The sequence below is a fragment of the Clarias gariepinus genome, chromosome 23 (assembly GCF_024256425.1).
Source record: "Clarias gariepinus isolate MV-2021 ecotype Netherlands chromosome 23, CGAR_prim_01v2, whole genome shotgun sequence".
Lineage (NCBI taxonomy): Eukaryota > Metazoa > Chordata > Actinopteri > Siluriformes > Clariidae > Clarias > Clarias gariepinus.
In genome coordinates, this window is record NC_071122.1 from 23,998,632 (window position 1) to 24,026,279 (window position 27,648).

The following is a 27,648-nucleotide window of genomic DNA, read 5'->3' on the forward strand; positions in this document are numbered from 1 at the left end:
TCGGACACACCCCTCTCACACACACTTCACACTGGACTGACTAATCAACACAAGTGCAGACACACTGACCTACACCACCAAATTATCGTACACACCAACCTGTAAATGCTTAGAGCCTAGGATCAGCCACAATACTGCCTTGGTCAGGGGACCACAATGGCAGCTTGGTGGAGCTAGGCCTTGAACCAGCAACTTCCTGATTAGTAACCCAAAACCTCAGGAGGAAACCCACCAAGCCCGTGGAGAACATGCACACAATTATCCAGAGCAACTTACATTTTATCTTTTGAAACATCTAAACAGTTGAGGCCTTGCTCAAGGGCCCATCAGGGGCAAGTCAGGGGTGATGGGGTTTAAACCTGGGAAGATCCATTCAGGGGACCACAATGGCTTTAACCACGAGCTACCCCTGACCCGGGGGTCCCAACTTCACATGATCGTCCCTAAAACCCATAGTTCCTGTTGATTCTTGGAATAAAGAATTACGCACCCTTCCATCCTACACAAGCTCCGCCTCTAATTTCATGGACGTGACACCACCATTCCGTTCTACTGTATATCACCAACAGCAATCAGGAAAACACGGCAGGAATCGAACCCTGACCCTGGAGGGTGGTGGAGGGGGGATGATTGGGTCGACAGCGTTAACCACTAACGCTGTCGACCCAACGGAGGGGGTGGGGGGGGGAGGTTTACTGTGAATCCCCGCAAATTTACCCATAATTACATGATCAAGATATTTTTACTTTGTGAGACGTCGTGTCTTAAAATCTTAATCGCAGCTTTACCTACAAAGCGCTGATGCTGAGGACTCCTCCCATACCGATTACATCTGCGCAAAACTTCACCATCACCACATTAATGACTTTAACCGTAGCCTCCGCTGTACGAGTCCCTGTGAACGAGCTGTTGCTATAGAAACGACATCTTATCGGAAATATTCATTACAAACAATCCTGTGATCTGTATATGGATGGAACCTTCTGGCCAATCAGAACCCAGAATCCAGCAGCACTGTGGTGTGAGGCGTGGTACATTTAGTCGAGGTGTGTGTTTCAGGAGCTGTATTACTCTGTGAGCACGAGCGTGAGCCTGTTGAGTAACCGTCATAGCAGCGTCTTTTTACTGTATAACCTACTCTCTCTCTCTCTCTCTCTCTCACTCTCTCTCTCACTCTCTCTCACTCTCTCCCTCTCTTTCTCTTTCTCCCTCTCCCTCTCTTTCTTTCTTTCCTACACCTCCCACACTTGTCCGGAGAGATCTCTGTCGCGTCAGCATGTTAAACCCGCTCTACACCATACACACTCTTTTTTTTTCATGTGTGTCTTTTTACATTTTTTTTATTCCCCCATAATCCAGATGAGATGAACTCCCCGTGATGAAGTGCTCATGGGCAGATATCAAAGGCATCACAATCACACGTAGCTCTATATTTATCCATCCATATACTCTGTGATAGAAATCCACACACGTATAAAAATACGGCTGACAAAGTTATGTACAGTTTTGCATATTGTGCCACAGGGTTAATGTGCTCTACGGTGTGTATATACTGTACATACGCTACAGAACCACAGCGAGTGTTCCAGATGATTATTGCCACATCGAAAGAGAGAGAGAGAGAGAGAGAGAGAGAGAGAAGGACAGACACCTACACAATCTGAAAACAATCAGCCCCTCCTGTCCACGTTATCCTGTACAGGGATCCTGCCGAGGTCAGAGGTCACCCTCGGGCCGGTGTAGCGATCTGGACTGTTTAAATTTGTGCTAAGGGTCAGTTTGGGTGAATATCGAATGTTATTTAGCAGGAAGTTTCAGGGTCCGCGTACAGTCTCACTGCTGAGTCTTCATCATCATCACCATCATCATCACCATCATCATCATCTGGGGTTATTATGCCTGACAGAATGACACTTACACACACACACACACACACACACACACGGAAATCTGGATCAGTGATCCACACTGTACTGATGACAAAGTTCCACTGAGAGAGATTTCACAAACACACACACACACACACACACACACACACACACTACACTACACTGAAGAGCTGTTTAAAAACACTGTGGCCTAGTGACCGCTGTTGGCTTTGCTGCTGCCTGACGTCCAGTCGATGATGATGAAGCTCAGGCTCATGATCATAAACAGGACACCCAGACCAGCGAAACAGGCAGCCTGAGGGAGACAGAGACAGAGGGAGACAGAGAGACAAAGAGTGGCAGGAGATTATAAACTTTTTTTCCCTTTTTTTTCACATCGACAGTCTGAGTGAAACCTCACCAGGATTTTAGGCGCTGAGCGCGGGGGCTCGTCCTCTTTGGGTACGATGCGGATGTAGAATACGGCCGGGAAGATGAAGATGAGACACGGGGCGGATGTAGCGCCTGTACGGAGCAAACACACACACACACACACACACACACACATGCACGCATGTGAACACACTTTCATACTGTGGTGTGAAAACGCTGTGTCTCTTTGTAAGCGGCCGGTCTGACCTATGACCCCGAAGATGCCGAGGATGTTGGGGGCGAAGATGACGAGCAGGTTGATGGTGGTGAGGAGGAGGACGGCGATGACGATGTGTCTCGGCCACCAGAAGGTCTTATTGGGGAAGAAGAGCTGCTGGATGGCTCGCCGCACCTGCAAGGGTATCGGTGGGAAACGCACGGGTGAGAGGATGTGACACGAGGTCTAATGAGGTCTAATGAGAGTTACAACACAGGAAGGAATTTCTCCAGAAAAAAAAAACATAAATTTCATCATGACATCTTAAATAAAAGACATTCATAGCAATTGATTCGGTGCTTTAGGATGCATGATTCAGGATGTGTGTCTCTGTGTGTGTGTGTGTGTGTATGCGCAATTGCTGACTCACAGGGAACAGTACAATGGGTACAGTGAGTGTGACGGCGGTCAGTACAGCCACACGCACACACAGGATCAGGGTGTCGTACGGGTCGATCTTGCTGTAGGTGTGCAACAGCTCTGCCTCCACCTTATCTACACACACACACACACACACATATACATATACATATATATTACAGGATGAGCAGTAAATAATCCCTAACTGGTACACATCTGTAGTGCCTTACATTAATCAGAGCTCTAATTACACATGGTGTGATGTTCCATTCTGACCACTAGATGGAGCAGTGATACCACTTTTTCCATTTTAAACATCATTACATCAGAAAAATCCAACATACAAAAAAAAAGAAAATCAATTACACTAATCCTTATATTAATCATAATCTATAACAGCATCCATTGTTAATTTTAAATGCAAAACTTTTTTTTATCAACAGATGTCATAATTGCCTGATGTTCACTTTACTTTACTTAGCCTGCATTACCCACAATGCCTTTCAGTTGTGTGTTGAGAGAGGTGGTGCTGGTGGTTTAATAGGTTAAAAAACAGAATATTTGCTTAAATATCCCAAAATAATCATCTGTACTGGTTTTTTAAATAAAATTTTTTTTTATAATTATTTTTTGGAATTTTTCCAGATTTTCTCCCTAATTTAGTCGTGTCCAATTCCTCCCCGTCACTAGGGGGCTTCCACATTAAGGCTACTACCACCATTCAGTCGGGAGGGCGAAGACTATCACGTGTTTCCTCCGAACCGCGTGACGCCAGCGACCGCATCTTTTCGAACTGCTCGCTCACGCAGCGTTAGGGGCGGAGGAACACACTCAGAGGAAAGCGCTAGCCGCCTCCCCTCTGAGAGAGCTCGGCCAATCAGCTTTCTCTAGACCTCCGGCTGTGAGAGGGAAACAGCATCACCTGGGGTTCGAACCAGCGATCTCCGGATGATAGGGTGAGCACTTTACCACCGCGCCACTGCATTGAAACAATCTCTCACACTCTGAGTCGTGCTCCATAGATGTGATAACCTGGTGATTCAGTACATTCAGGTCGTCAGCTGACTTCATTTTATTGCCCCATAACGTTACTGAGTCTAGACCTGAGCGACTGATCAACCCCAGATCATAACACTGTCTCCAGAGGCTTGTACAGGGGACACTATGCATGATGGGAGCATCACTTTATGTCCTTCACTTCTTACCCCTGACACGCCCATCACTCTGGAATAGGTTCAACTAGGTCACATGACCTTTTCCATCGCTCCAAAGTCCAGTCCTTATGTTCTCCAGCAAACTGAAGCCTTTTTTTCTGATGAGTCTCACTAACAAGTGGTTTTCTTATGGACACACAGCTGTATAGACCCAATCCTGTGAGTTCTCATCACATTGTGTTTGTGTGTGTGTGTGTGTGTGTAAATGCTCTAACCTTTACTATTAAACACAGCTCTAATTTCCAACATTGATTTTTTTTTTCCATATAACTTCATCAAGTGTTTAGGTAAACTCATAGAGATTCATGACTTTTTTTCAGATCACATTTCGTCCACAGAGGTGACGGTTCTGCACGATCCCTCCAGATTTAGATAATCCAGTGTTGATCCAGTTCCAGTCATTTCAAATCTCCTTAGTTGATTTCTTTGCTTGATGAAGCCCAATAATTTAACCCTTGTGAAATGGTGACCAGTCGGTGTCACGGTGTATATATATATATACACTCAGCAAAAAAAGAAACGTCCTCTGACTTTCAACTGTTTTTACTTTCAGTAAACTTAATGTGTAAATATTTGTATGAACACTAAAAGAGTCAACACCATAAGACATAAACTAAAAAATGTTTCCCAATGTGTCCCTGAATGAAGGGAGGCTCAAAATCAAAAGTACCAGTCAGTATCTGGTGGCCACCAGCTGCTTGAAGTACTGCAGTGCATCTCCTCCTCATGGACTGCCTATTGCGGACAGTCTGAGCACTGATGGAGGGATTGTGTGTTCCTGGTGTGACTCGGGCAGTTGTTGTGGCCGTCCTGTACCTGTCACTCAGGTGTGATATTCGGATGTGTTGTTACACGTGGTCTTCCACTGCGAGGATGATCAGCCGTCCTTCCTGTCTCCCTGTAGGTATTTTTCCAACCCGCGGGTCCCGCTTTTATGAAATTATTCGGCCCGCCCCAGCCCGCCCCGCACCACTGTATCTATTTTTACAACCCACCCCGCACCCGCGACCATTAAATAGACATACTAGGCATTGTAATTCAAATAAAAACAGCCTTTATTTCAGCCTGACAGTCCTTGGAAACGTCGCCCTGTAAACTGGCAACAACATATGATTATGAATATGAACAATAAATCAGGTCATATTAATAACAAGATAATGATACACATTTCAAACATTTACAAAGCAGCATTTGTAATCTAGGCTAAACAACGTTTTATTTTAGATTTGTATAGGGCAGGCCTACAGTTTACAGCCTACGCTAAATAACCACTGACATTTATCACACGGAAATGTTTATTTAGCGTTTTTACGTTCGCTGTGCAAAAAGAATGCTAAAACATTAGATTTAGCAGCCTGACCTTATTTTTCTTTTAATGATGTAAATTCCTGACCTCTATTTCTCTCACACCTCGTCTTCCATCTTCACTTTTATTTCTTTGTTTTTGTTGTGACTGGCAGCGGTAGCTGCTTGCCGACTTGTCACGTGACGTAACCTTATCAACCTTATCATTAAGAACTTAATAAAATATGAAAATAGACCCGACCAGTGGGTTACCAGACGACCCGCGCATCACTAATATATATAGAGAGAACATTATACAAATAAATGTGATTATCCAGAAAGAAGCTAACGTCTCCTCTTCAATGAATTGATTATAAAAAAGAAAGTAGGATTCATTTTTAAATTATTATTATTAATATTGTATTTTTTGTTTATTTGTTTGTTTTATGTTCTGAACTGTCTCTCATGGTGTGTAATTATTTAAAGAAGAAAGTGACCCAAAAAATGTGTGTGTGTGTGTGTGTGTGTGCTCCTCACCATAGAAGGTCAGATATCCGAACAGCGCAGCGAGGAAGTACATGACGTACATGACGGTGATGGAGATGTTGGACACGTGCTGCATCTTTTTCTTGGTGGGGCTGAAACCAGAAAATAACGAGATGTCACACACTTACACACACACACACACAAACAGTCAGTCTTTCTCTCTTATTAATTTATTACGTCAGACGCGTTAGGCCCTGATCTACACTGGCTGGTCTTCAGCGTTAAATAAAACACAGCTTCTCTATTGTCACACGAGAAAAGGGGTCAGGGGTAGTTCAGTGGTTAAGGCATTGGACTACGGTTCGGAAGGTCCCAGGTTCAAACCCCACAACCACCAAGTTGCCACTGTTGGGCCCTTGAGCAAGACCCTTAACCCTCAACTGCTCAGATGTGTAATGAGATAAAAATGTAAGTCGCTCTGGATAAGAGCGTCTGCCAAATGCCTAAATGTAAATTGGAAAGTGTTGATTTTTCTCTATTACTGCACTGCAATTATGGGAAGCCATTAGGGTCAAACTCATATGTCATATGATTAATTTGCACAAACATGTTAAAATGTTAAAATTACACGCCTTAACGCATTAACATTGACAGCCGTAGTAACTAATCAGAGTTACTGCGCTAAAGGTTGATTATTTCCCCCCAACTGCACATCATGGAGTTGTTGTACGTCTCGTGCTGGACTTTCCCTCCATAGTGACACGCTGAATGTTTTGGTGTTCAGAGCTAACGGAACAGTTTATAAAGACAGCAATAATGACGGGTATTATTTCGAAAATGTTCCCACAGCCTTGTTTTCTTGTTTATGTTCTTTTTATGCTGAGGTGTCTTTCAGGCGAGTCGGGACACGCTCCCTGCATGACGTATGCTCACTGAAACGAGGTCGACTGGCACACGATACACAGGCATTCACACCATCCTCCTCCTCCTCCTCCTCCTCATCATCATCATCATCATCATCACATTCTCACGGTTATCCACACAGACCCGAGCTCGGGTCAGCACGCCGTCATGCACGTCACGTCCAGAAATGTGCGGACCGGGGCGCCTACTTACTTGCGCAGCTCGGTGTAAATTGGCAGCACCTCCGGGTGGCACACGAACGCAAACGCCAGGATGGGAATAGTGTAGGCTGTCTGGAAAACACACACACATGCAAAAAAAAAAAAAGGGACACGTCACCATGGTTACCGAGACTTCCACTCCAAACTGCTTAACTAACAGCCCGGCACTTTACAGAGCGTCACAGACGAGGCTCTTCACACAGGGACGATTGTTCAGGAGACTAATTGTGGGACGATTTGGGATGCCAGTCCCGCGGCCCCGGCTACGGATTCTCACAGAACATCCCATTGGGATGCTAATACTGGCATGTGGAACAACACACACACACACACACACACACACACACACACACACACACACACACACACACACACTCAGCAGTAGTACAGTAGAAGATTAGGCATGTGTGAAGCCGGTGCAGAGCTGCATGACGCTCAGTACAGGACTAAAGGAGAAACCAGGTTTAATAATTTAGTGTCTGAACTCTCTGAGAGACGGAGAGAGAGAGAGAGAGAGGGAGAAGGAGAGAGAAAGGGAGAGAGAGGGGGGGATGGAGAGGGTATGTATGTATTATATGATATTCTATCATATCTAATACGTTTATATATTGTGTAGGTTTATGAATTCAGATTAATGTAATTAATGTTTTCTACTGGCTTTGGCAACAATGTAATACTTTTGTTAACATTCATGCCAATAAAGCTCTTGTAAACTGAACTGAACTGAACTGAGAGGGAGAAAAAGAAAGGGAGAGAAAAAGAGAAAGAGAGAGAGAGAGAGAGAGAGAGAGAGTTTTTTTGGTGTGTTGTTTCTAAAAGAGGAAGAAATGAACGAAGAGGAGAGGGACGTAAATGTCACGTCTGCATCGTCTCTGTATAATTTCACTTCTCTCTGATTAACTTTAAAGCAGAAGGATTCCCAAAAACGCTGCTTTGTTAGACACTAAAGTGCCGGTACTTCAGTGGTACTTCACTGGTACTTCAGCGGTACTTTAGTGGTACTTTCCGGTGAAGTACAGTTAACCTTTAATAAGCACCTTTTTAAATAGATTAATAGCCGGGCCAGAGACTTCGTGCTAATATACTGTAAAATGTTAGAAAAAAAACACAGGCTGTAACCATGACAACGCCTCCACCAGCGCTACCTCCCTGCGGCTAAATAACTAGCCGAGCTCGCTCTCAGGACGGCATGGTTTACTGAGATCTCCCAGGGTTCGGTGGACCTCCGGCAGTGAGGACGCTCATTTGGAGACAGGTGTCTGTACGCCGCACGTTCTCTCGCCACATTTACATTTTGCCAACCAAATGCTTTCTAACAAACTCGCGCTCTGACAAGACCTGTCTTTATTTTTTTAATCTGTGCTCTGTCCTCTGTCCTCTGTGTGTTTCTCACTCGAAGGGTCACAGGATAAAACGGGAAGAGAAGAACAGGTTGAAAGCGAGGTGTTAAGAGAGACTGAGAGACCTGAATGTTGAGGTTGAACATGCGAGGGCTGCAGGACGGGTCGTCCTCGGGCGTCATGGTCACCCCGCTGTGTGCCACCGCCACCACGCTGCTGTTGTTTAACGGCACCGTCCGGTTCAAGGACGAGAAGTCGGTGAAGGGACACGGCACCTGGAACTTCTTATAGATCACCTGAGAGGACAGAGGACAGAGGGACAGCAGGGCTTTCATTCATCAGATGTTTCAACCGGCTACTAATCACTCTGGTACTCAAAGTCGTCTCAGAGGTCTGTCTCCCAGCACGAGGAGACGAACAGAAGAGACAGAACAGCTCTGAGTCTCCCAGGTTTAATACTCACAAGGTTTACTGTACATAAACACTTTTACTGAAGAGCTTCATTTATAAACGATTAATAACAGATTAACTCTCCTTAATGTACACCTATAATGAGCGTGCAGGTTCGTTTTTCTCTAGTAAGAAGAGAAAAAGAGAAATAAAAGAGTAGATATGGGGAGAGAAGGAGAGAGGAGGAGAGAGGAGAGACAAATATAAAAGAGAGAGATTAGATAATATGAAAAGAAAAGAGAAGAAAATGATATCAGAAACAGGAGAGAAGAGCAAAAGATAAAAAGAGAAGAAAAGATGATGTGAAAAGGAAAGAGATAGCGAAAGAAGAAATAAACACAACAAAGAGAGAAGAAACATGATGGTGTGAGACAAGAAGAGAGACAAGAAAAGAAGACGAACATGAGAAAAGGAAAGAAGAAAAAATCTGGGGAAAAAATCAAGTAGTAAAAAGAAGAGAATAAATTGCATGATATGAGAAAAAGAAAAAAACATGGGGAAAGTAAATAAGACATACTGGAAACCACACACACACACACACACACACACACACACACACACAAGACAATAGCAAACCTGCCACATGCACACATATAAGTGAGCACATCAAATGAGTCATGCTAACACACACACACAGACACACAGACACACACACACACACACATAGAAGGAGGTGATGAATTTATTTAATTGGCAGCTGAGTGAATCAGATGTTTAACTCTCACACTGTCAGCACACTGGCTCAGGGAAAAGCATTTCATTCTGAATCGCACACACACACACACGTGGGAAGCCTCGGGCTGCAGTTAAATGTGTGTGTATGTGTGTGTGAGAAAGAGAGAGTGGGGGTGAAGAACGTACTGCGATAAGGAAGAAGACCATGCAGCTGAGAGAGAACCCACTGGTGTAGCCCAGATAGCCTAAAACACACACACACACACACACACACACACACACACACACACACACACACACACAGAGTTAAAATGAGAAACACAACATCATTCTTCTTCTGCGTGTTATTATGTACTGATCATAGACTCACCCAGCTGCTTCATCAGAGCCAGAGGTAGAATGATACAGATGGAGACGATGACCACCAGGTAGTTACCGTTCAGGTACCACTCACTGAGAGGGGGAGGGGGGGAGGGGGGGGGGAGAGAGAGAGAGAGAGAGGATAAATACATCACAGTGAGAGTGAGAAGAAGGACATTATCACAGCCTAGACGTTAGACAGGAACCTTCTGTAGGAGCTTTGGAGGAACTGGAGCAGGCCTGTGTGTACCAGCTGATCAGATGAACATGTGGGTTTAATTCAATCCGAGTTTTTAAGGTGAAAGTTTTTATTGTGAAACATATTGTCCCATAGGAAATAATGTAAATGCAGATAATCCGTTCCAGCCATGCAAAAATATTACAAAAATTACCAATTTCCAACACTATAATCATATTTTTGCATATAAAAACAATCAAAACATTTAGAAAAGACATAAAAGAAGTAAAATATGAAATAAATAGAAATTAAACCTCACTTAACCTGAACTTATGATTCCTCTTGGCACCGGCAGCTTTAAAAAAAAACAAACTGAAACCCTTTTTTTCTTTCTACCCATGGAGCTATGGCTTCACTAAATCTTGCAAATCACAAACAAGGACTACCAGACGTACGCGCAACATAGCCTTTGTTCGGTTTGACTCGGTTTGTTCGCCCATATGATGAAATTTGTTTGCCGAGACAAATTTCTTGCAAAATGTTAGCTCTTAAGGCAAAAACTCACCCGCGTTTGTTTGCAGAGGTACCACTGTATATATTACTTTTCATAACATACAGTTTTAGCGACACGATGGTGTAGCGGTTAGCACTGTCGCCTTGAAACTCGGGGGTCTGGGTTCAATTCCCACCTTGGGGTCTGCGTGGGTGGAGTTTGCATGAGTTAGCATGTGATGGATTAGCAACCTATGCAGAGTGTACACGCCCAAAGCCTCAAGGCCTCCCGCGACTGTATACAGGATAAAGTGGTATAAATGATGAGTGGATAACGTTTAGTTCAGAAACGCCGTGAACAGAAAAAATAACTGAAATTGTTCTGTATCTGTGCAACAAAGCAAGTTTTCACAATCAGCTTTAATTATGACTGCTGTCTCTGCTGTGTCTCTCCTGTGTCTCTCCTGTGTCTCTGTTAGTTTGTTACACGCTGAAATATCTGATCAGTTCTGCATCGCGTCTCCTCCTGCACACAGCCTGCGTCCTGCGACACCTCAAACAGAAACCGAGCAGTTCTGCTTCATCATTCTGTTTACTGTTTAGTTCCTCAAAATACTGCAAACACAGTGAATGTAAGGACAGTGTGTGTGTGTGTGTGTGTGTGTGTGTGTGTTGGGCAAAAGTCGCTGACTGAGTGGACCTGTCAGTCAGCATGAAGAAGGCGTGGCCTCGGTATCTGTCAGTCAGAGTAAAAGGAGGCGTGGCCTCTGTATCTGTCAGTCAGAGTAAAAAGAGGCGTGGCCTCTATCTGTCAGTCAGCGTGAAGGAGGTGTGTCTACTTTATCTGTCAGTCACTGTGAAGGAGGCGTGGTTTCCATAGCTGTCTGTCACAGTGAAGAAGCCGTGGCCTTTGTATCTGTCATTCAGCGTGAAAGAGGTGTGGCCTCGGTAACAGTCAGTCACAGTGAAGGAGGTGTGGCCTCGGTATCAGTCAGTCACAGTGAAGGAGGTGTGGCCTCTGAATCTGTCAGTCAGAGTGAAGGAGGTGTGGCCTCTGTATCTGTCAGTCAGAGTGAAGGAGGTGTGGCCTCTGAATCTGTCAGTCAGAGTAAAAGAGGGATGGTCTCTATCTGTCAGTCACAATTAAGGAGGTGTGGCTGGCCAATCTCTGTTTATGTCAGTCAGAGTAAAGGAGGCGTGGCCTCTCCGTCAGTCACAGTTTGCTTGGCTGGAGCGCTTGATGAGGAAGTGAAGTGGGTTCCACACAGTCTTCTTTTAAAAACAGGATCTCACCGCCCCCACTCTCTCCCTCTCTCTCTCTCTCTTTCTCTCTCTCTAAAGCCCTTAAGCTGATTATTTGCCCCGGGTTCAGCCCCACTCAGCTCTCCCATCTCAGCAGGCCAAAAGAAACACAGTGACCTGCCACATCCTGACCTGGAACAGGAAGCGAGTGTCAGGCTGAGATGCTCTGAAAGCAAACTTCATCATTGTGAGGAGTGTGTGTGTGTGTGTGTGTGTGTGTGTGTGTGTGTGTGGTGAGGAGTAGGGGGAGAACTTGGGTTTGGAGTAAAAAAAAAAGTGAAAATGAGGCTTTGTAATTAAGTGGTGAGACCAAGCCGCAGATATCTGTGTGTGTGTGTGTGTGTGTGTGTGTGTGTGTGTGTGTGTGTGTGTGTGTGTGTGTGAGGGAAAGTGTTATGTTCTGCGGTTCTTCCAGCCTCAAGTGTGCAGAGGGATGAGTCAGATGGTGAGACACATGCCAACAAACACACACACACACACACACACACACACACACACACACACACACACACAATTCAACTGATTCTATTAATTAGCTATAAAAGAAATCTATTGATCTCTCTATCAGAGGGACATTTCGCGGCGTTTTCTTCATCCGTGGAGTCGATATTCCTGCATTTGCACCATTTCATGTCACACAACCTAAACACCAAACACTGCACAAGTCAACCGTCCTGAGATCTCACACACTCGCTCAGACATCATCGGTTTTTATTTGACTGCCGAGTCTGACCGAAGCATCACCTTATTTATTCATTTATTTTTGTGCTCATGTTGATAGAGGAGTAAAGAGTAAGCTATCGCTATGGAAACCGCCTGCATCCTTGATAACGCTCTCGTCTCCCGTGAGCCTCCTCAGTGGTCCAGGAGAAGTGAATATGTACAGACGCTCACGGGTCGTGTCCATGACGTTTCATTTCAGACGCCTTTCCGAGTGTCTTAGGACATCTGCTGTCTCACTCTCTCTCTCTCTCACACACACACACACACACACACACCAAACTGTGCCTACACATTATCTTACCTTCAACAGATAACCACACGCACACAATTGCATCACGTACACACACACACACACCGGTGAGACAGCGTTTCTTTTTGCCTGCTGTGACTGACTCACAAAGCCTCAGGGAAGCTGGGAGAAAGCACACACACACACACACACACACACACACACACACACACACACACACACACACACACACAGGGAATCAGTAAGTAAAGGTAGACTGAGGGAATGATCCATACTGGCTAATTAGGCTGAATGGTTGAGCGTCACAGCTCCAGGATTCTCAATTCAATCCCACACGTCAGAATAAACAGACGTCACACACACACACACACACACACACACACATACACAGACGTTTCCCATCATGTGGTGTGTACGTCAGCCGGACAGACCCTGGGGATGATTACGCCACCTGAGCTGTGATTAAATGTTTTACCCACAGATGAGTTTAAGAAGCACCTAAATTATATATAATTATTACTTTTATTAGCATAAGTAGCGATTGTTAAGGGTTAAAGAGTTTGTGGAAATAGTTAAAAGGTTAAAGCTAAAAATAATCTGCTGATCTTTCATGTAATCAGTGATATTATTATTATTATTATTATTATTATTATTATTATTATTATTATTTGAGGTTGAAGCCCACGTACATGTCTGTGTGTCTCTCTGTACAGCAGAACTCTCTGTCTAACTTATTAATACAAAGAAATCCCATTCTGTAAGGTTGAGTATCTTACGCCTTGTTTACACTAAGTTGTCCTTCTTTGGTGCTCAGACAAATACACTCCCTGTTCGGTAATCGGAGAGTGAATCACAGATGAGAAGTGGAAAAAGTAGATAAAAGGATAAAGATGAAGTTTTGTCTTAAAACCACTCCAGCGTGTTAAAATTCACTTATACCACTTCAGCGCTGTTATTTCAGCCAAAGTGAAAATATGAACTAATCCCAGTAAAAATATTCACTTTATCTTTTCTAATTAATATCTATTGGTGCAGGTGTTTGTTTACATTGAGACAGTAGCGCATTAGTAGATTATTTTAAAGTAGATTATTAAATCCCAGACAGAACTGTTCATAACATCACTTTTACTCCACATTTAAACATTTAGATTCACTGATGGTGCAGATTAAACTTCAGGCAGACATCTAAGGACTGCAGGAGATTCAGTAAATTCTGTACAGACAGTTTTGTGTGATGTGACAAAATCTAGATGGACGATTTTTTTCTGAGACTGGTCTCTGGTCCTCCAGTGGCTGAAATGTCAAACATATCATTAAAAGGGTGAATTCTTACTTAATGCACAGACAAAACCTTTTACTTTATTTATACAGATTATAAACAGAAAATCATGTTATGGCTACGAGGCTGTCTAGAGTCAGCAAGGTACTGTCTGGAAATTTGGGTGTACACTAAGTTTCATTGTCTTACACACACACACACACATAGCAAACACACACACACCTACACACACACACACACACACACACACACACACTTACCCAGACAGTGCGTCCACCTTGAGAAAGGCTTGAATCACCAAAGGAAATTCATACTTCACTATGTACAAGTAGCTGGACATGGCTGAGAGAGAGACAGAGAGAGAGAGGACAGTCATGAGAGACAAACACACACACACCCCTACCACAGGACGTTGCGATTATTATGCTGGAAGTCAATGTCACTAAAATCAAGGGAATCATGTCTAAGATGTCTATCTTTATCCCGTGTAAACGTGTGTGAGCCGCTCCCGGACAGCGCCGGGTCTTTTTATCTCATTGTGGACTTCAAAATTTCGACTAAAAAGAGGACAATTGTAGGAAAAGTGAACATAAACAGAGACAGTCGAGATGTTAACGTTACAGTAATACAGGATGGTGTTTCGCTGCTGGGAAAATCTTTTTTCTTTTTTTTTTTGTTGCTTTGATAAGAAATACTGCCGGCTGCTCGATTAAGGCATCAACATGAGACACTGATTGAAGGAGGATGATGGGGTGTTCGAGCTCTGAGCGGGCGTGTGTGCGTCAAGTCCGTGTGGAAAATATACACACACAATCTCGAGATAATTCGATTACTTAATCGTGGACGTGGATTCGGGATCATTGTCTTTGGCTGCTATCATGTACATTGCCTTGCAAAAGTATTCACACCCCTTAAACTTTTCCACATTTTGTCACATTACAACCACAAACGTAAATGTATTCTATTGGGAGTTTATGTGACAGACCGACACAAAGAGGCACGTCATTGTGAAGTGGAAGGAAAATGGTAAATGGTTAAAAATAAATAAATATCTGAACGGTGTGGCGTGCGTTTGTATTCACCCCCCCTAAGTCGATACTTTGTAGAACCAGCTTTCACTGCAATTCCAGCCGCAGGTCTTTGTCAGGGGCGTGTCTCTACCAGCTTTGCACACCTAGTAAGTTACGTTTTTGTTCCAATTTTTGCCCATTCTTCTTTGTAAAATATCTCAAGCTCAGTCAGATTGGATGAAGAGCGTCTGTGAACAGCAGTTTTTAAGTCCTGCCACAGATTCTCGACTGGATTTAGGTCTGGACTTACAGACCTAAGTCGGCCGTTCTAACACATGAATATGCTTTGATCTAAACCATTCCATTGGAGCTCTGGCTGTACTGGGGTTGTCCTGCTGGAAGATGAAGCTCAGCCCCAGTCCCAAGGTTTTCTGCTAAGTTGTCCTAAATCTAAATGTCCTGTATTTGGCTCTATCCACCTTCCCATCATCTCTGACCAGCTTCCCCGTCCCTGCTGAAGAAAAGCATCTTCACAACATGATGCTGCCAAAAAGTTAAATTTTGGTCTCATCTGAACCAGAGAACCTTCTTCCACATGTTTGCTGTGTCCCCCCACATGGCTTGTCACAAAATGCAAATGGAACTTCTTATGGCTTTGTTTCAATGGCTTTGTTGGCTCTTCTATAAAGTCCAGATTTGTGGAGGTCTCAACTATTAGTTGTCCTGTGGACAGATTCTCCCACTTGAGCTGCAGTTCCTCCAGAGTTACCATGAGCCTCTTGGCTGCTTCTCTGATTAACGCTCTCCTCACCCAGCCTGCCAGTTTAGGTGGACGTCCATGTCTTGGTAGGTTTTCAGTTTTTCTGTACTCTATTCATTTTCGAATGATGGATTGAACAACGCTCTGTGAGATGTTTAAAGCCTGGGGTATTTTTCTTATAACCTAACCCTGCTTCTTCACAACTTTATCCCTGACATGCCTGGTGGGTTCCTTGGGCTTCATGATGCTGTTTGTTCACTAATTTTCTCCAACAAACCTTTGAGGGATTCACCAAACAGCTGTATTTATATTGAGATTAAACTTCTGAAGGCAATAGGTTCTAATAGAGTTTAGTTAGGGGGATCAGAGTAAACTGGGGTTAATAAAAATGCACGGCACATCTTTCAGATTTTATTTTATGAAATAAAAAAATAAATAAAAAACATTTATCAAAATTACATGTAACTTTGTGTTTGTCTGTCAGATAAAGTCCCAATAAAATACATTTTACGTTTGTGGTTGTAACGTGACAAGATGTGGAAAAGGTCCAGCGGGTGTGAATACTTCTGCAAGGCACTGTATAGAGAAGGAGAAAAGAAGACAGGAAGGAAGGGTAAGAAAAAGACTTGAGGTTCGAGTTCAGTCTAAACAGGGCCTTATTTAGAAAGTGTGTGTGTGTGTGTGTGTGTGTGTGTGTGTGACTTTATGACATTGTAATTTCACCTCCAATATTCTGCAGCGTGATCGCAATGCCAGCAGCCATTTTGCCCGGTGTACCGAAAGCTCGAAAACCCAGCTGCTCGTATGCACGGATACCTGCAAAAAACACACACACACACACACACACACACTGAATGACCATTCAGACCCATACACAGATGCACATTGTACAAATCAACACTCTTATAACGAACCCTTACATAAACTTGTGCCCCTTTTATGTTTTTATTTTTCCTATAAACACTCCTGCTCTAATCCAGACGATGATGTCAGCGAGAGGTGGGACAGCCACAGTCCATGACGCATGGGCGCTATTTTTAGCTCATGATCCAGAATCCATCGCTGGTATTCTTCAGGAGTGTGAGGGTGTGTGTGTGTGTGTGTGTGTGTACGTGTGTGTGAAAGAGAGAGTGTTGTCTGTTCTGCCTGCACCATACTTTCTGATTTCAGCAGGATTTCTGTTTCTCACTCCTGCACATTCAGCCTGTTTATCTCAGACTACTTTCATGTAAATCATAATGATAATGATGAACGTGTGATGCCGTCTAAAACTATACTGAAGGAATCTGCTTACTCTAGATGTACTGTATACATCACAACACATCACAAACTGGTCTGGGATCAGACGTGAGACTCACCAACGACACCCGAGGCCTTGAGCAGCAGGTGGATTGAGTAGGCCGAGAGACACGCCACGGCCGTCAGGAGGAACCTGAGACACACACACACACACACACAGTAAAGAACCTTGTTAATGTAGGTAATGTTATGAATTAGAGTGTTAAACTAAGTGAACTTTCCTTTAAAATGAAATACAGTGAAACCTCGGATTGCGAGTAACATGGTTTGCGAGTTCCGCAAAATGAGCAAAGATTTTTAATAAATTTTGACTTAAAAAACGAACCAGTCTTGGTTTACGAGTACCGAGTATCATGTATCACGCATACGCTTCTTGTTTTAACGCCGAGCGTCACGTGATCACAACTGAGCCAACGTTTTTTCTCTCTCTTGCGCTGCGAAATTGTGGGTAATCGTCTCCCCTGCTGGGTCTTAGTGCGCATCTCTTACTGGTATAATCAACAACCATGCACATGTGTACTGTTTACTGTAACACTGTGATCACGTGTGTGTGTGTAAAACATATTTTTTTTTGTGGCTGTATGCGTGTGTGCACAGCGTGCGTGTAAAGCAAAAACAAGTCTCATTAAAGAGGTTAAAGATCCATTTTCTCTCTCTGTATCAGCCTGATTTTTGTGTCCTGCACACACTCTCTCTCCCTGCTCTACACAGAAACACTGCTCTGTCACGATTCTTTCCAAAGGTAAAGTGCAGGTTAATTTGTTTCATTTTTACTTTACAGCAGTGATTCCGTTAGTGTGTCGCTCAATCGAGTGTCATTAAAGAGATTTCTTGTTTATTTTTCCTAATAAAACACTGTTTCTGTTGTGTGTGCGCGTGTGTGAAAAGAGTGGAGGAAGGGTAACTGTAAGACGAGAAGGGGGAGAGGGGAGCTTACTTTAGATTCACACACACACACAGCGCCTGCAAAACACTAATCTATCGGGAAAGTGCGGGTTAATTTGTTTCATTTTTACTTTATATTTTGTGTTAATCATTTTGATGTATTTATTTTTTGGGGCTGTGGAACGAATTCTAAATTTAGGCTGCTAAAAAACTGAGAGCTGTACTGAAAGTAATGCAAAAGTAGACATAACCTGTTTATTTTCTAACATGGATTGTTCAAAGTGCACATGTCGGTACAGTAACTCATCCTCTATTCAAGTGCACTACTCGACATAGACTCCATCTCATCTGGACAGATGAATAAACAGGATCAAGCAAGCTCCCCTGAAGCATTACCAAAGCGATCAGGTGCTCAAAAAGTTTGCAGCGTCCCGCTTGATTTATCCATTGGATTGAAAGAGGAGGTGCAAGTCGAGAACAGTCTGAAAGTTACGCCCATTTCTGTATTGCTTTCGGTACTGCCCTTATACAATGTCCAAAATTGTAGGCTACAAGTGTGCCCTCTTGTGGTGTCCAAATTTAAAGGTATATGATCTACTGAGAAATATTATGCAAAACCATTTTGCAAGTTTTTTAATAATTTTTAACTAAAATGAGTTAATTAATGATTAATCACTAACATCTCAAGTCTAAACAGCCATCCATGGCAGAAGTCTATCAGAACAAACTAAGTCTATTCTCTGTGTAGGAGGGTCATACCCTCTGACACTGACACCAGCCAGTCGTGGGCGTCTGTGAGCTCGTATATGCAAAACAGGACAGATCGTGAGTATGTTACACTGATCTGTGATATACAATAGCAGTAAGAAAGAAAAAAAATGCCTTTGGCTGGCTTGCATAAAAGCCTTTACTCTTCCTGTCTGGAAACTGTCCAAACCTCCCCTTTATCTCTAAGATTCTGGAAAAGATAGTAGCGTAGCAGCTATGTTCACTAAGATTACATACATGAACTGTATCAGTCGGGATTTAGGCCTCATCACAGCATAGAGACAGCACTCGTTAAAGTAGTAAATGACCTCCTTTTGGCCTCTGATCAGGGTTGCCTCACTATACTTGTGTTACTGGACCTCAGTGCAGCTTTTGACACCACTGATCATAGTATTCCCCTTCACAGATTAGAAAATGTAGTAGGAATTAACGGAACAGCCCTCTCCTGGCTCAGATCCTATTTGACTGATCGTCATCAGTTCATAGATCTAAATGGTGACTATTCTGCATGTTTTAGTGGAGTTTGGTGCTCCACAAGGTTCAGTTTTAGGCCCACTGCTTTTATCTTTTTACAATATAATTTATAAGCATGTTATTAGTTTTCATTGTTATGCTGATGACACGTAGTAATACGTTTCAGCAAAACCAGATGAGAAAAACCAGCCTGCTAAAGTTGAGCAATGTGTGCAGGACATAAAAGATTGGATGTAAATCAACTTCCTTCTGCTCAACTCCTGATAAGACAGAAGTCCTAGTCATAGGACCACAAGCTAGAACGCTTTTGTTTCCTAGTGAAGTGATTTAATCTCACTGGAGCTCACAGCATCATCGCGGCATCGTTTCACTACTTTAACATCTGGAGGATTGTAATAAGAGTTTACCTTGTGTTTAATTACTTACAGCTCACTTATAACTAGAGAGAATCCCAATGGAGAGCAGTAATATAGTAAAAGGTTGTTATCTCATTATCCACACTGATAATAGCTACAGTACACAGCTCGGGCCGTTTCGCTCGTCTCCAGCACAGGATGATCGATTCCAGAATAAAAAAAACACTTTAATGAAAGACTGGAAATGGAAAAGCAGTAATACAGTATAGTGAATACAGGACAATGCAATGAAGAGTGTTCAGAGCACATTTGAGGATAACAATTTACAAATTTTGCAAATAGATGGTTTGAGTGTAAACCCCTTCTTTCAACAGGAAGCCACCATCCATCCCCAAAGCAGATTAACATGGCCAACACTTCACATGGCCACCAGGGAGGCACAGATACTGTAAAAACCCTTCTTTGCGGAGTTATGTAGGAGTGTAGGAGTTTGTCGGTCACATCCTACGGATCTACAGTAGGTGACAAACTGCTCTGGAGGACATGCATGGCGTCCCTAACCAAGCTTTCTCAGACAAAAAAAGCTTGTTTGTGGGTTTTTCTTAAATAATTTTGGTCATCATGGCAGCACAGTGGCATGAATCATTTTATACCTGAATCTTAAATCTTAAAACAGATTAAAAGATATTTTTTTTATATAAATGATTTTCATATCATATATGGTAAAACTTCTGTGATCATGCCATTATAAGAAATTTGTATTGTAATTAAATAATTGTGCATCATGAAGTAGGCCTACTATTCATGACACAGCATTATTTTGTACTGTACATGTACAAACTGGGTTTTTCCCCTAACAAATCTAACAAGGCGTGGTTACGGCTTCTCTAAACCTTATATAAAACATTAAACACTCTGTGCAGAGGGAAAAGGGTGCTGAGTGTTTTGCGTCCTCGTCGCCCTGTTGCTGTGGTAGTTTAATGAGGATCGTCTGTTTGTTGGCCCACAACAAGCAGGGGCTTAAAGTATGTGTGTGTGTGTGTGTGTGTGTGTGTGTGTGTGTGTGTATTTATGCTTCACGTGTTTTCACACACAGTATTACATGTTTGTATGCATTACCAAGCTGCGCATTTCCTAATCTTGTCTTTGTTCCTGCTCCCTTTTGTTCTCGTCTACCTTTATCCTGACCGCTGCCTGGTTACTCCCGACACAAAACAAGACAAATCTTAATAAAACTTTGTCTACTTGAAGCTGTTATTAGACTGAATTATGTGGTATTTGCGTTATTTACCCACAATCATAGTTCCTAAAGTGAATTCCATTAAATCAAAGCATTTGCATCAACTCTAATCTTTATTTGACACTTTTGAGTAGAAAAATCCTGAACTACATATTAATTGCATGCAGAATTGGCTGACGTGTGTTAATTTAGTCATGTATAAGATACAGAACCCTGATTAAGTGGACCGGCCTGCACTACTTTATTAATAAACCTACATCAGTTGTACATTAGGGCTTGGATATACAATTATACAAGTCAAACCGGGACTTGTGAAGCCGAATAAAGGCGTAAAAGCGATTGACATTTAGAGAAGACTTCAAGCACAGTAGTCGGTGATACTGAGACTCTTAGTCGCATTAAAACATTTAAACGGTGCAATCAGTTTAAAGAAGTTTTTAATGACAATCCCAATCGAGGAGGCTCAGAGCACACTGCAGGCATTTCCGGGAAAAATCCGGCAAGTGGAACGTCTGATCCTTGAAAATTGCCATCCCAAACTTGACGAAGAGACGCATCTGTCTGTGTGAACTGTACACACACTTATTCACCAACACCACTTGGATGTTACAGAACCTCAGCTGGAAGTTATTACCAAATCCCCCGTACAGTCCTGACCTAATATTTCCACTTATTGGCAGGCCGGCTTTTCAGACGTGAATCACATAGGCAGTCCGATCGTGGCTCTGGTGTACTGAGAAAACTTTCTGCCTAAGTTGCACTAGTGAAACACTGGGATAGGTGCGTTAGTGTATGAGGAGATCTCATATCTCATATCCATGTTCTGTTATTCTGTACAGTCAAAAGTCCTGCTTTCACTTGAACACCCGTCATAAAAACATAAAAAAATATAACCACAAGACACGAGACTAGCTGCTTTATATATATATATAGATGTCTTATATCTGACTGATGTTTGGTTGTTAATGACATAAAAATAACTGGAAGCCTTTTCCCCGGCTTAATAAGCTTCCATAAAAGAAAACCAGACGGAGCGAAAGTGTTTATAGGATGACAAGCGTGTATACTAAAAATATCACACCATTCTCCAGACTCCAGCTGTCCACATCTGGACAAGATACTCTAGCCGGAGGGCTAAAGCACAGCTTCCTTTTTTTCCTGCTTACAAACAAGACACACACTCTCTCTCTCTTTTAATCTTTATCTCTTTTTCTTTGTCTCACTCTTTTATTCTCTTGGTCTTTATGTACTGTACAGTTATAGAAAGCTTTGATGACTTTGGCAGGAGTCGCGGTTGACAAACATTCTGCTAAGCACATCCTTCACCCCCACTTCAACTCTGCTCTGTTTTTCTTCTTCTTCTTTTTTACGAATTAGATTGTCAGTCTGAGAGTGCATGAGTCAGGAGGGACGGCCCTGTCCAAGTGAACGCTTTCTGGGGACAGTTCTGTTCTGTTTCTTGCCTGGCCAATCAGGAATAAAAGCTACTGGAGGCGAGTTGTCACTTTATTCCTTAATAGCCACTACTATAACAATTAGTCTAAATCCTGAACATAAACTCCAGCACTAGATAATTGGGTCTGAACTGCCACAACATCTCAAAAACCTTACAGTATGTCCCTGCGAGTCTTTCTCAGCTTTCTGGGAAAGACTTAATAATGGCAAAATTTTAATTGTATTATTTGTGCTGTTCAGTGTTATTAAGAGAAATATATTGTACTATATGCATGTAACAGTTTAATAACTTAAAGATGCTTGACAATGACTATAAAAGTAGTAACACATACATCAGTGAAAACAGTTTGAATATCACAGCCGTCTGTGATCTACAAGCTGAAGTCTGGAAAAGTTGGGACAGTTTTTTTTATTTTAATAAAATGAAACCTGAAAGACCTTTGAATCACTTGAGCCCATATTTTATTCACAGTGGAAGATAGAGAACATGACTAAAGTGGGGAAATTACTTTTAGCCACTAAATTGTGCTCATTTCAAATTGAATGCCTGCTACAGATGTCAAAAAAGTTGGGAAGGGGCAACAAAGGGCTGAAAAAGCAAGACATTTTAAAAAGATTCATCCAAGTTAATTGATAATAGCTATAAAAAGGACATCTTAAAGAGGTGGAGTCTCTCAGAAGTAAAGATGGGCAGAGCCTCTCCAATCTGTAAAAGAGTGGGTGAATACTTCAAAAACATCGTTCCTTAACTTTAAGTTGCAAAGGCTCATCATCATCATGTACAGTGCATAACATCAAAAGATTCAGATAAACTGGAGAAATCTCTGTGCGTAAGGGACAAGGCCGAAGACTTTCGTTGGAGAAATCTCTGTGGTCATTGGGCCTTTAGACGACACCGCGTCACTCATCATTGACCTTACTAAATGGGCCCAGGAATACTTCCAGAAACCACTTCTGATAAACACAATCCGCAGAACTAAAGCTCTATCACGCAGAAAGCCATATGTGAACATGGACCATAAGCGCCATCATTACCTGTGTGCAGAGGCTCATATAAAATGAAATGTTTCAAAGTGGAAAAGTGTTCTATGGTCAGACTAAGTCCAAATTTAATATTTTTCTTGGAAATCACATCTGCCGTGTCCTCCGGGCTAAAGAGGAGTGAGACCTTCCAGTGTGTTATCAGTGTTCAGTTCATAAACCGGCATCTCTGATGGTATGGGGGGCATATGGTATGGGCAACTAGCATGCTTCGGAAGGCACTATGAATTCTGAAAGGTATATAAAGGTTCCAGACGACGTGTATTTAAGGGAAGGCCTTGTGTATTTCAGCAGGACAATGCAAAACCACATACTGCAGCTATTACAACAGCATAGCTTCGTAGTAGAAGAGTCCAGTGTAAATTGGCCCGTCTGAAGTTCAGATCTTTTAAATATGAAGAACATTTGGCGCATCATTAAGCAAAAAAAACGTCAAAGATGACCATAAACCCTTCAGCAGCTGGAAACCTATATCAAGCAAGAATGCGACCAAATTACAAAACTCCAGAAACTCATAACCTCAATGTCCAGAAGTCTTTAAACTTCGAAAAGAGGAGGAGATGGTAAACCACGGTTAACACACCTCTGTCACAACTTTTTTGAGACCTGTAGCAGACATCAAATTTGAAATGAGCTCATTTTGTACATGGAGATTGCATGTCCTCCCTGCGCTTGGAGAGTTTCCTCTTGGGTTTGTAGACTGACTGGATGTGTGTGTGTGCTTTGCAAAGTTTTGGCACCTTATCCAGGGTGTACTAAGCTCGTGCCCTCATGCCCTCGTGCCCTAAGTTCTACAGGATGGGCTCCAGGCCCAGGATACGCGGTATAGATAATGAATTAATGGATGGAACAGACGTTATATTTTGATCTTAAATCCGACTGGAAGATGCTGTAGATTTTACTTGAAGCATCATCTCACGTGGGTGTATCATGTCATGGTGCTCCGCCGTCAGTCATTTTCTCTCAATATGCTCAACGATAAACAGATGCATTTTCAGCTATCCACGGAATATTTATACCTGCAATATCATGGTCATCTAATAAACAGTGATAAAACATTAGGTGATATCAGCAGTAAATTAAATCTCGGCTGAAGTAAAAGCTCGGCCTCTGGATCAGAGCATTCTTTCTCTTCATTGCGTAGTGCTGCACGTCAGGATCAGGAGTCGTGTTGTGTAATAACCAGGCCCTTAGGGGACGCACTGCTGTGATTCAGACTGAGACCGAGTGGCGGAGAATCTCAACGAGGCAAGCAACAGCACCACCTCGACCTCGCTTCCTCATTCTCTGTAACGACACTAACGCCGCTAATAACTCTCACAGGTCGCTTATTAAAACTCTAAAATACCAGCAGATTTGTTCATGTGGTTTCACGTCTTGTCTGCGCGACCGTCCCCAGCCTGGTTCTGCATAATTCAACACTCTTAAATGCCAAGGAAGATCTGCTGGCTTTTACTGCTTAGAGACCCAGCGTGAAGCTTCCATCTGTGTGAGTGTCATCACCCAATCGGTGTTCCTGCATGAAGCTCACGAAATTAAACGCCTGCTTCATCTACAGTTCACACTAAAGCTGCTGTCTGACAATTACACAGACAGACAGACAGACAGACAGATAGACTGATCAATCGTCCAATCAGGGTTCATCTCATTATACAGGTTCTTGTTTTATTGTACATTGTTTTTTTTCTCCCTAATTTCCAGAAAGGTCTCTTACTTGGCTTCGTCTCACCTCGAACATGTTTCTACATCACCATGGTCTTTTCTTTTAGTTCACTGTTAGGTGGGAGGTTTTATCACTCGGTTGTGAGATGTGTTAAGTTATTATATTGTTAACAGTCATGCTGTGACTTTTACAGAAGCATTTACAGAAACTTCTACCCTTTATAAAAAACAATGCTGTAGATGCAACTTGGCCTTTTCATGACTTTCAGGGATGCAAACATGCCATCTGTCACAATCAAACCAAAGTGTCAGCATGGCAGTATATCCCATAGATTTTAGGATACGTGAGCTGGCAGGGATGCAAGTCTCCCAGACACCCAGCTTGACAATGGCGTCTGGTAGAAGCCGAAGGTCATTTGGAAAAACAAATCCCACAATCCATGTGAATTTCCTCATAAAAACGGCATTAGCAGGGACTTATGGCCTGCTCGCTGGCAGGAGAACTGAACCCGACCCGGCGGCTACGCTACCTCCACGGCAAACAAACAGTGGGGCTAAAAAAAAAAAAAGGAAGGGATTTTTGCAAGGTCAAATTCTCATGCAACTTTGAGCCGCTACCTTGACCAAGTTCCAGAACAAACGTAAACCTCAAATTTACCTTCGGGCAAAAAGGTAAATATACCTTGTTTAGTTTTCAGTTGTAAAAACTGTTAACTTCAATGAAGACCAATAACTGTGAAGATAATAGAAGATCCAGCAGGTTGTGTCGGGACAACCCTAAAGGTAAATTATTTATTCTGAAAACTGATAGCTGCAGTCGATTTTCTCCTGAAACCTGTAAACATTTTACGCCTTCCAGTTGTAGAACGATTTCTACTGCATTACAGCTGAGAGCTACACAACGACAAAGTCAAGCAACTGAAGAAGTTTGTTTAGGATTAACTTGAAACTGGTTGGACTAATCTTTTATAGATAACAGATCCATTCAATAACCCATGAATCATTATATATTACTAGTGCTAGTACACGTCGTTGATGGTTAAAGGGTTAGGAAAAAGTAGATAAAAGGATAAAGATGAAGTTTTGTCTTAAAACCACTCCAGCGTGTTAAAATTCACTTATACCACTTCAGCGCTGTTATTTCAGCCAAAGTGAAAATATGAACTAATCCCAGTAAAAATATTCACTATATCTTTTCTAATTAATATCTATTGGTGCAGGTGTTTGTTTACATTGAGACAGTAGCGCATTAGTAGATTATTTTACAGTAGATTATTAAATCCCACACATAACTGTTCATAACATCACTTTTACTCCACATTTAGATTTCTCTTATGGTGCAGATTAAACTTCAGGCAGAGATCTAAGGACTGCAGGAGATTCATTACATTTTAGACAGACAGATTTGTGTGATGCTGCGACAAAATCTAGATGGACAGACATACAGACAGACAGACAGACATATATTTTTCTGAGACTGGTTTCTGGTCCTCCAGTGAGTAAGTTCTGGCCCAATGTACAGACTAAACCTCTCTTTTATCTATATAGATTTACATCATTAGTGACTCTCCTAATACACACTGTATGTTTACACATTACATGTTAAGCTTTAACGTTTAAATGTTCCTGATGAGGCCACCTGCACCTCGATCTTCAGCGATTTCACATTACAACACTTTTCAAACATGCACTATTCCAATACAATCACTGATAGTGTCACTAAGTCCCTTAAATAAGTGTGTAGCGCAGCGATGTGTCTCAGGCCCAGCTGTGTGAGTGTGTGTATTTATATAACCTCCACATCATAATCCTTCTGCTCTGCATCAAGCATTTTCTCGTGACATTAAAATAACACAGCAGATTATTTCGCTCCCCCTCCTTTATTCCGTGCCCTGCAGCAGGACGTCGAGTCCGCTTCATCACTACTTAATTGCTTCGTTTTTTACCGACACGGTGACAGAATTATTAAAAGATTTACACCAGCCCTCCACTGTTCACTTGTTAGAACTAATATTGAACAATCCGCTCAGTCATCCAGTCTCATACGGTATAAAACTAAAGCAATGAGGCGTGCAGTGTAAAAGCTCTGCAGTCATAATAAACGCTGTGTATGGTTGTCTAAAGCCATGTGTGAAGGATTTAAGATAATAAAGCTGTGCACGAGAGCGCATCAGAAGCACACACTAAATCACTGAGACCTGACGTGTGAGATCGTGGAAAGTGTGTTTCTGTTCCATCATCATCTAAACGTTCGTACACACACACTGAGTAGTGACTCACAGAAACATGACGATGCCAGTGTTCGCCATGGCGTACGCCAAGCCCAGGATTCCGCTCCCCATGATGGCGTTTCCCAGGTTGAAGACCGACATTCCAAACGAAGTCTTTCCTTCAAACTGTTAAAAAAACAAACACAAATATAATATAGAGCATTTAGGAATCACACCCCGTGTGTTAAGCAGTTATAGGAAATAATCATCAATAGGGTGATGAGATGAAGCTTTTTTGAAGTTTATTTCTTTTATCCTACAGAAATCTGCCAACGATTACAATGTTGTATGAATTAAAACATGTCATAATTAAAATATGTCATAGTTTTTATACTTCTTATAAGAGTTACATTTCATGTTTGTGGAAAATCTGAAAGACAAGTGAGTTCCTTTT

General features: G+C 42.4%; 1 protein-coding gene across 3 annotated transcripts in view; it reads right to left on the reverse strand.

Annotated features, from left to right (window-relative positions):
* Positions 1-1,203: 1,203 nt before the first annotated feature.
* Positions 1,204-27,648, reverse strand: part of slc38a3a (solute carrier family 38 member 3a) — a 50,890-nt gene continuing 24,445 nt past the window's right edge. For 2 of the 3 annotated variants that reach the window (XM_053483976.1, XM_053483975.1), the window contains 13 exons: positions 27,265-27,380; positions 17,163-17,236; positions 16,528-16,620; positions 14,295-14,376; positions 9,821-9,903; positions 9,637-9,695; positions 8,451-8,621; positions 6,978-7,057; positions 5,913-6,013; positions 2,888-3,012; positions 2,508-2,652; positions 2,290-2,393; positions 1,204-2,184 (listed from right to left, as the gene is read on the reverse strand). In XM_053483976.1, coding sequence (XP_053339951.1) covers positions 2,080-2,184; positions 2,290-2,393; positions 2,508-2,652; positions 2,888-3,012; positions 5,913-6,013; positions 6,978-7,057; positions 8,451-8,621; positions 9,637-9,695; positions 9,821-9,903; positions 14,295-14,376; positions 16,528-16,620; positions 17,163-17,236; positions 27,265-27,380 — 1,338 coding nt within the window. In that variant the 3' untranslated portion in view covers positions 1,204-2,079. The remainder of the gene's footprint in view (positions 2,185-2,289; positions 2,394-2,507; positions 2,653-2,887; positions 3,013-5,912; positions 6,014-6,977; positions 7,058-8,450; positions 8,622-9,636; positions 9,696-9,820; positions 9,904-14,294; positions 14,377-16,527; positions 16,621-17,162; positions 17,237-27,264; positions 27,381-27,648) is intronic. The other variant, XM_053483977.1, reaches the window with a different exon arrangement.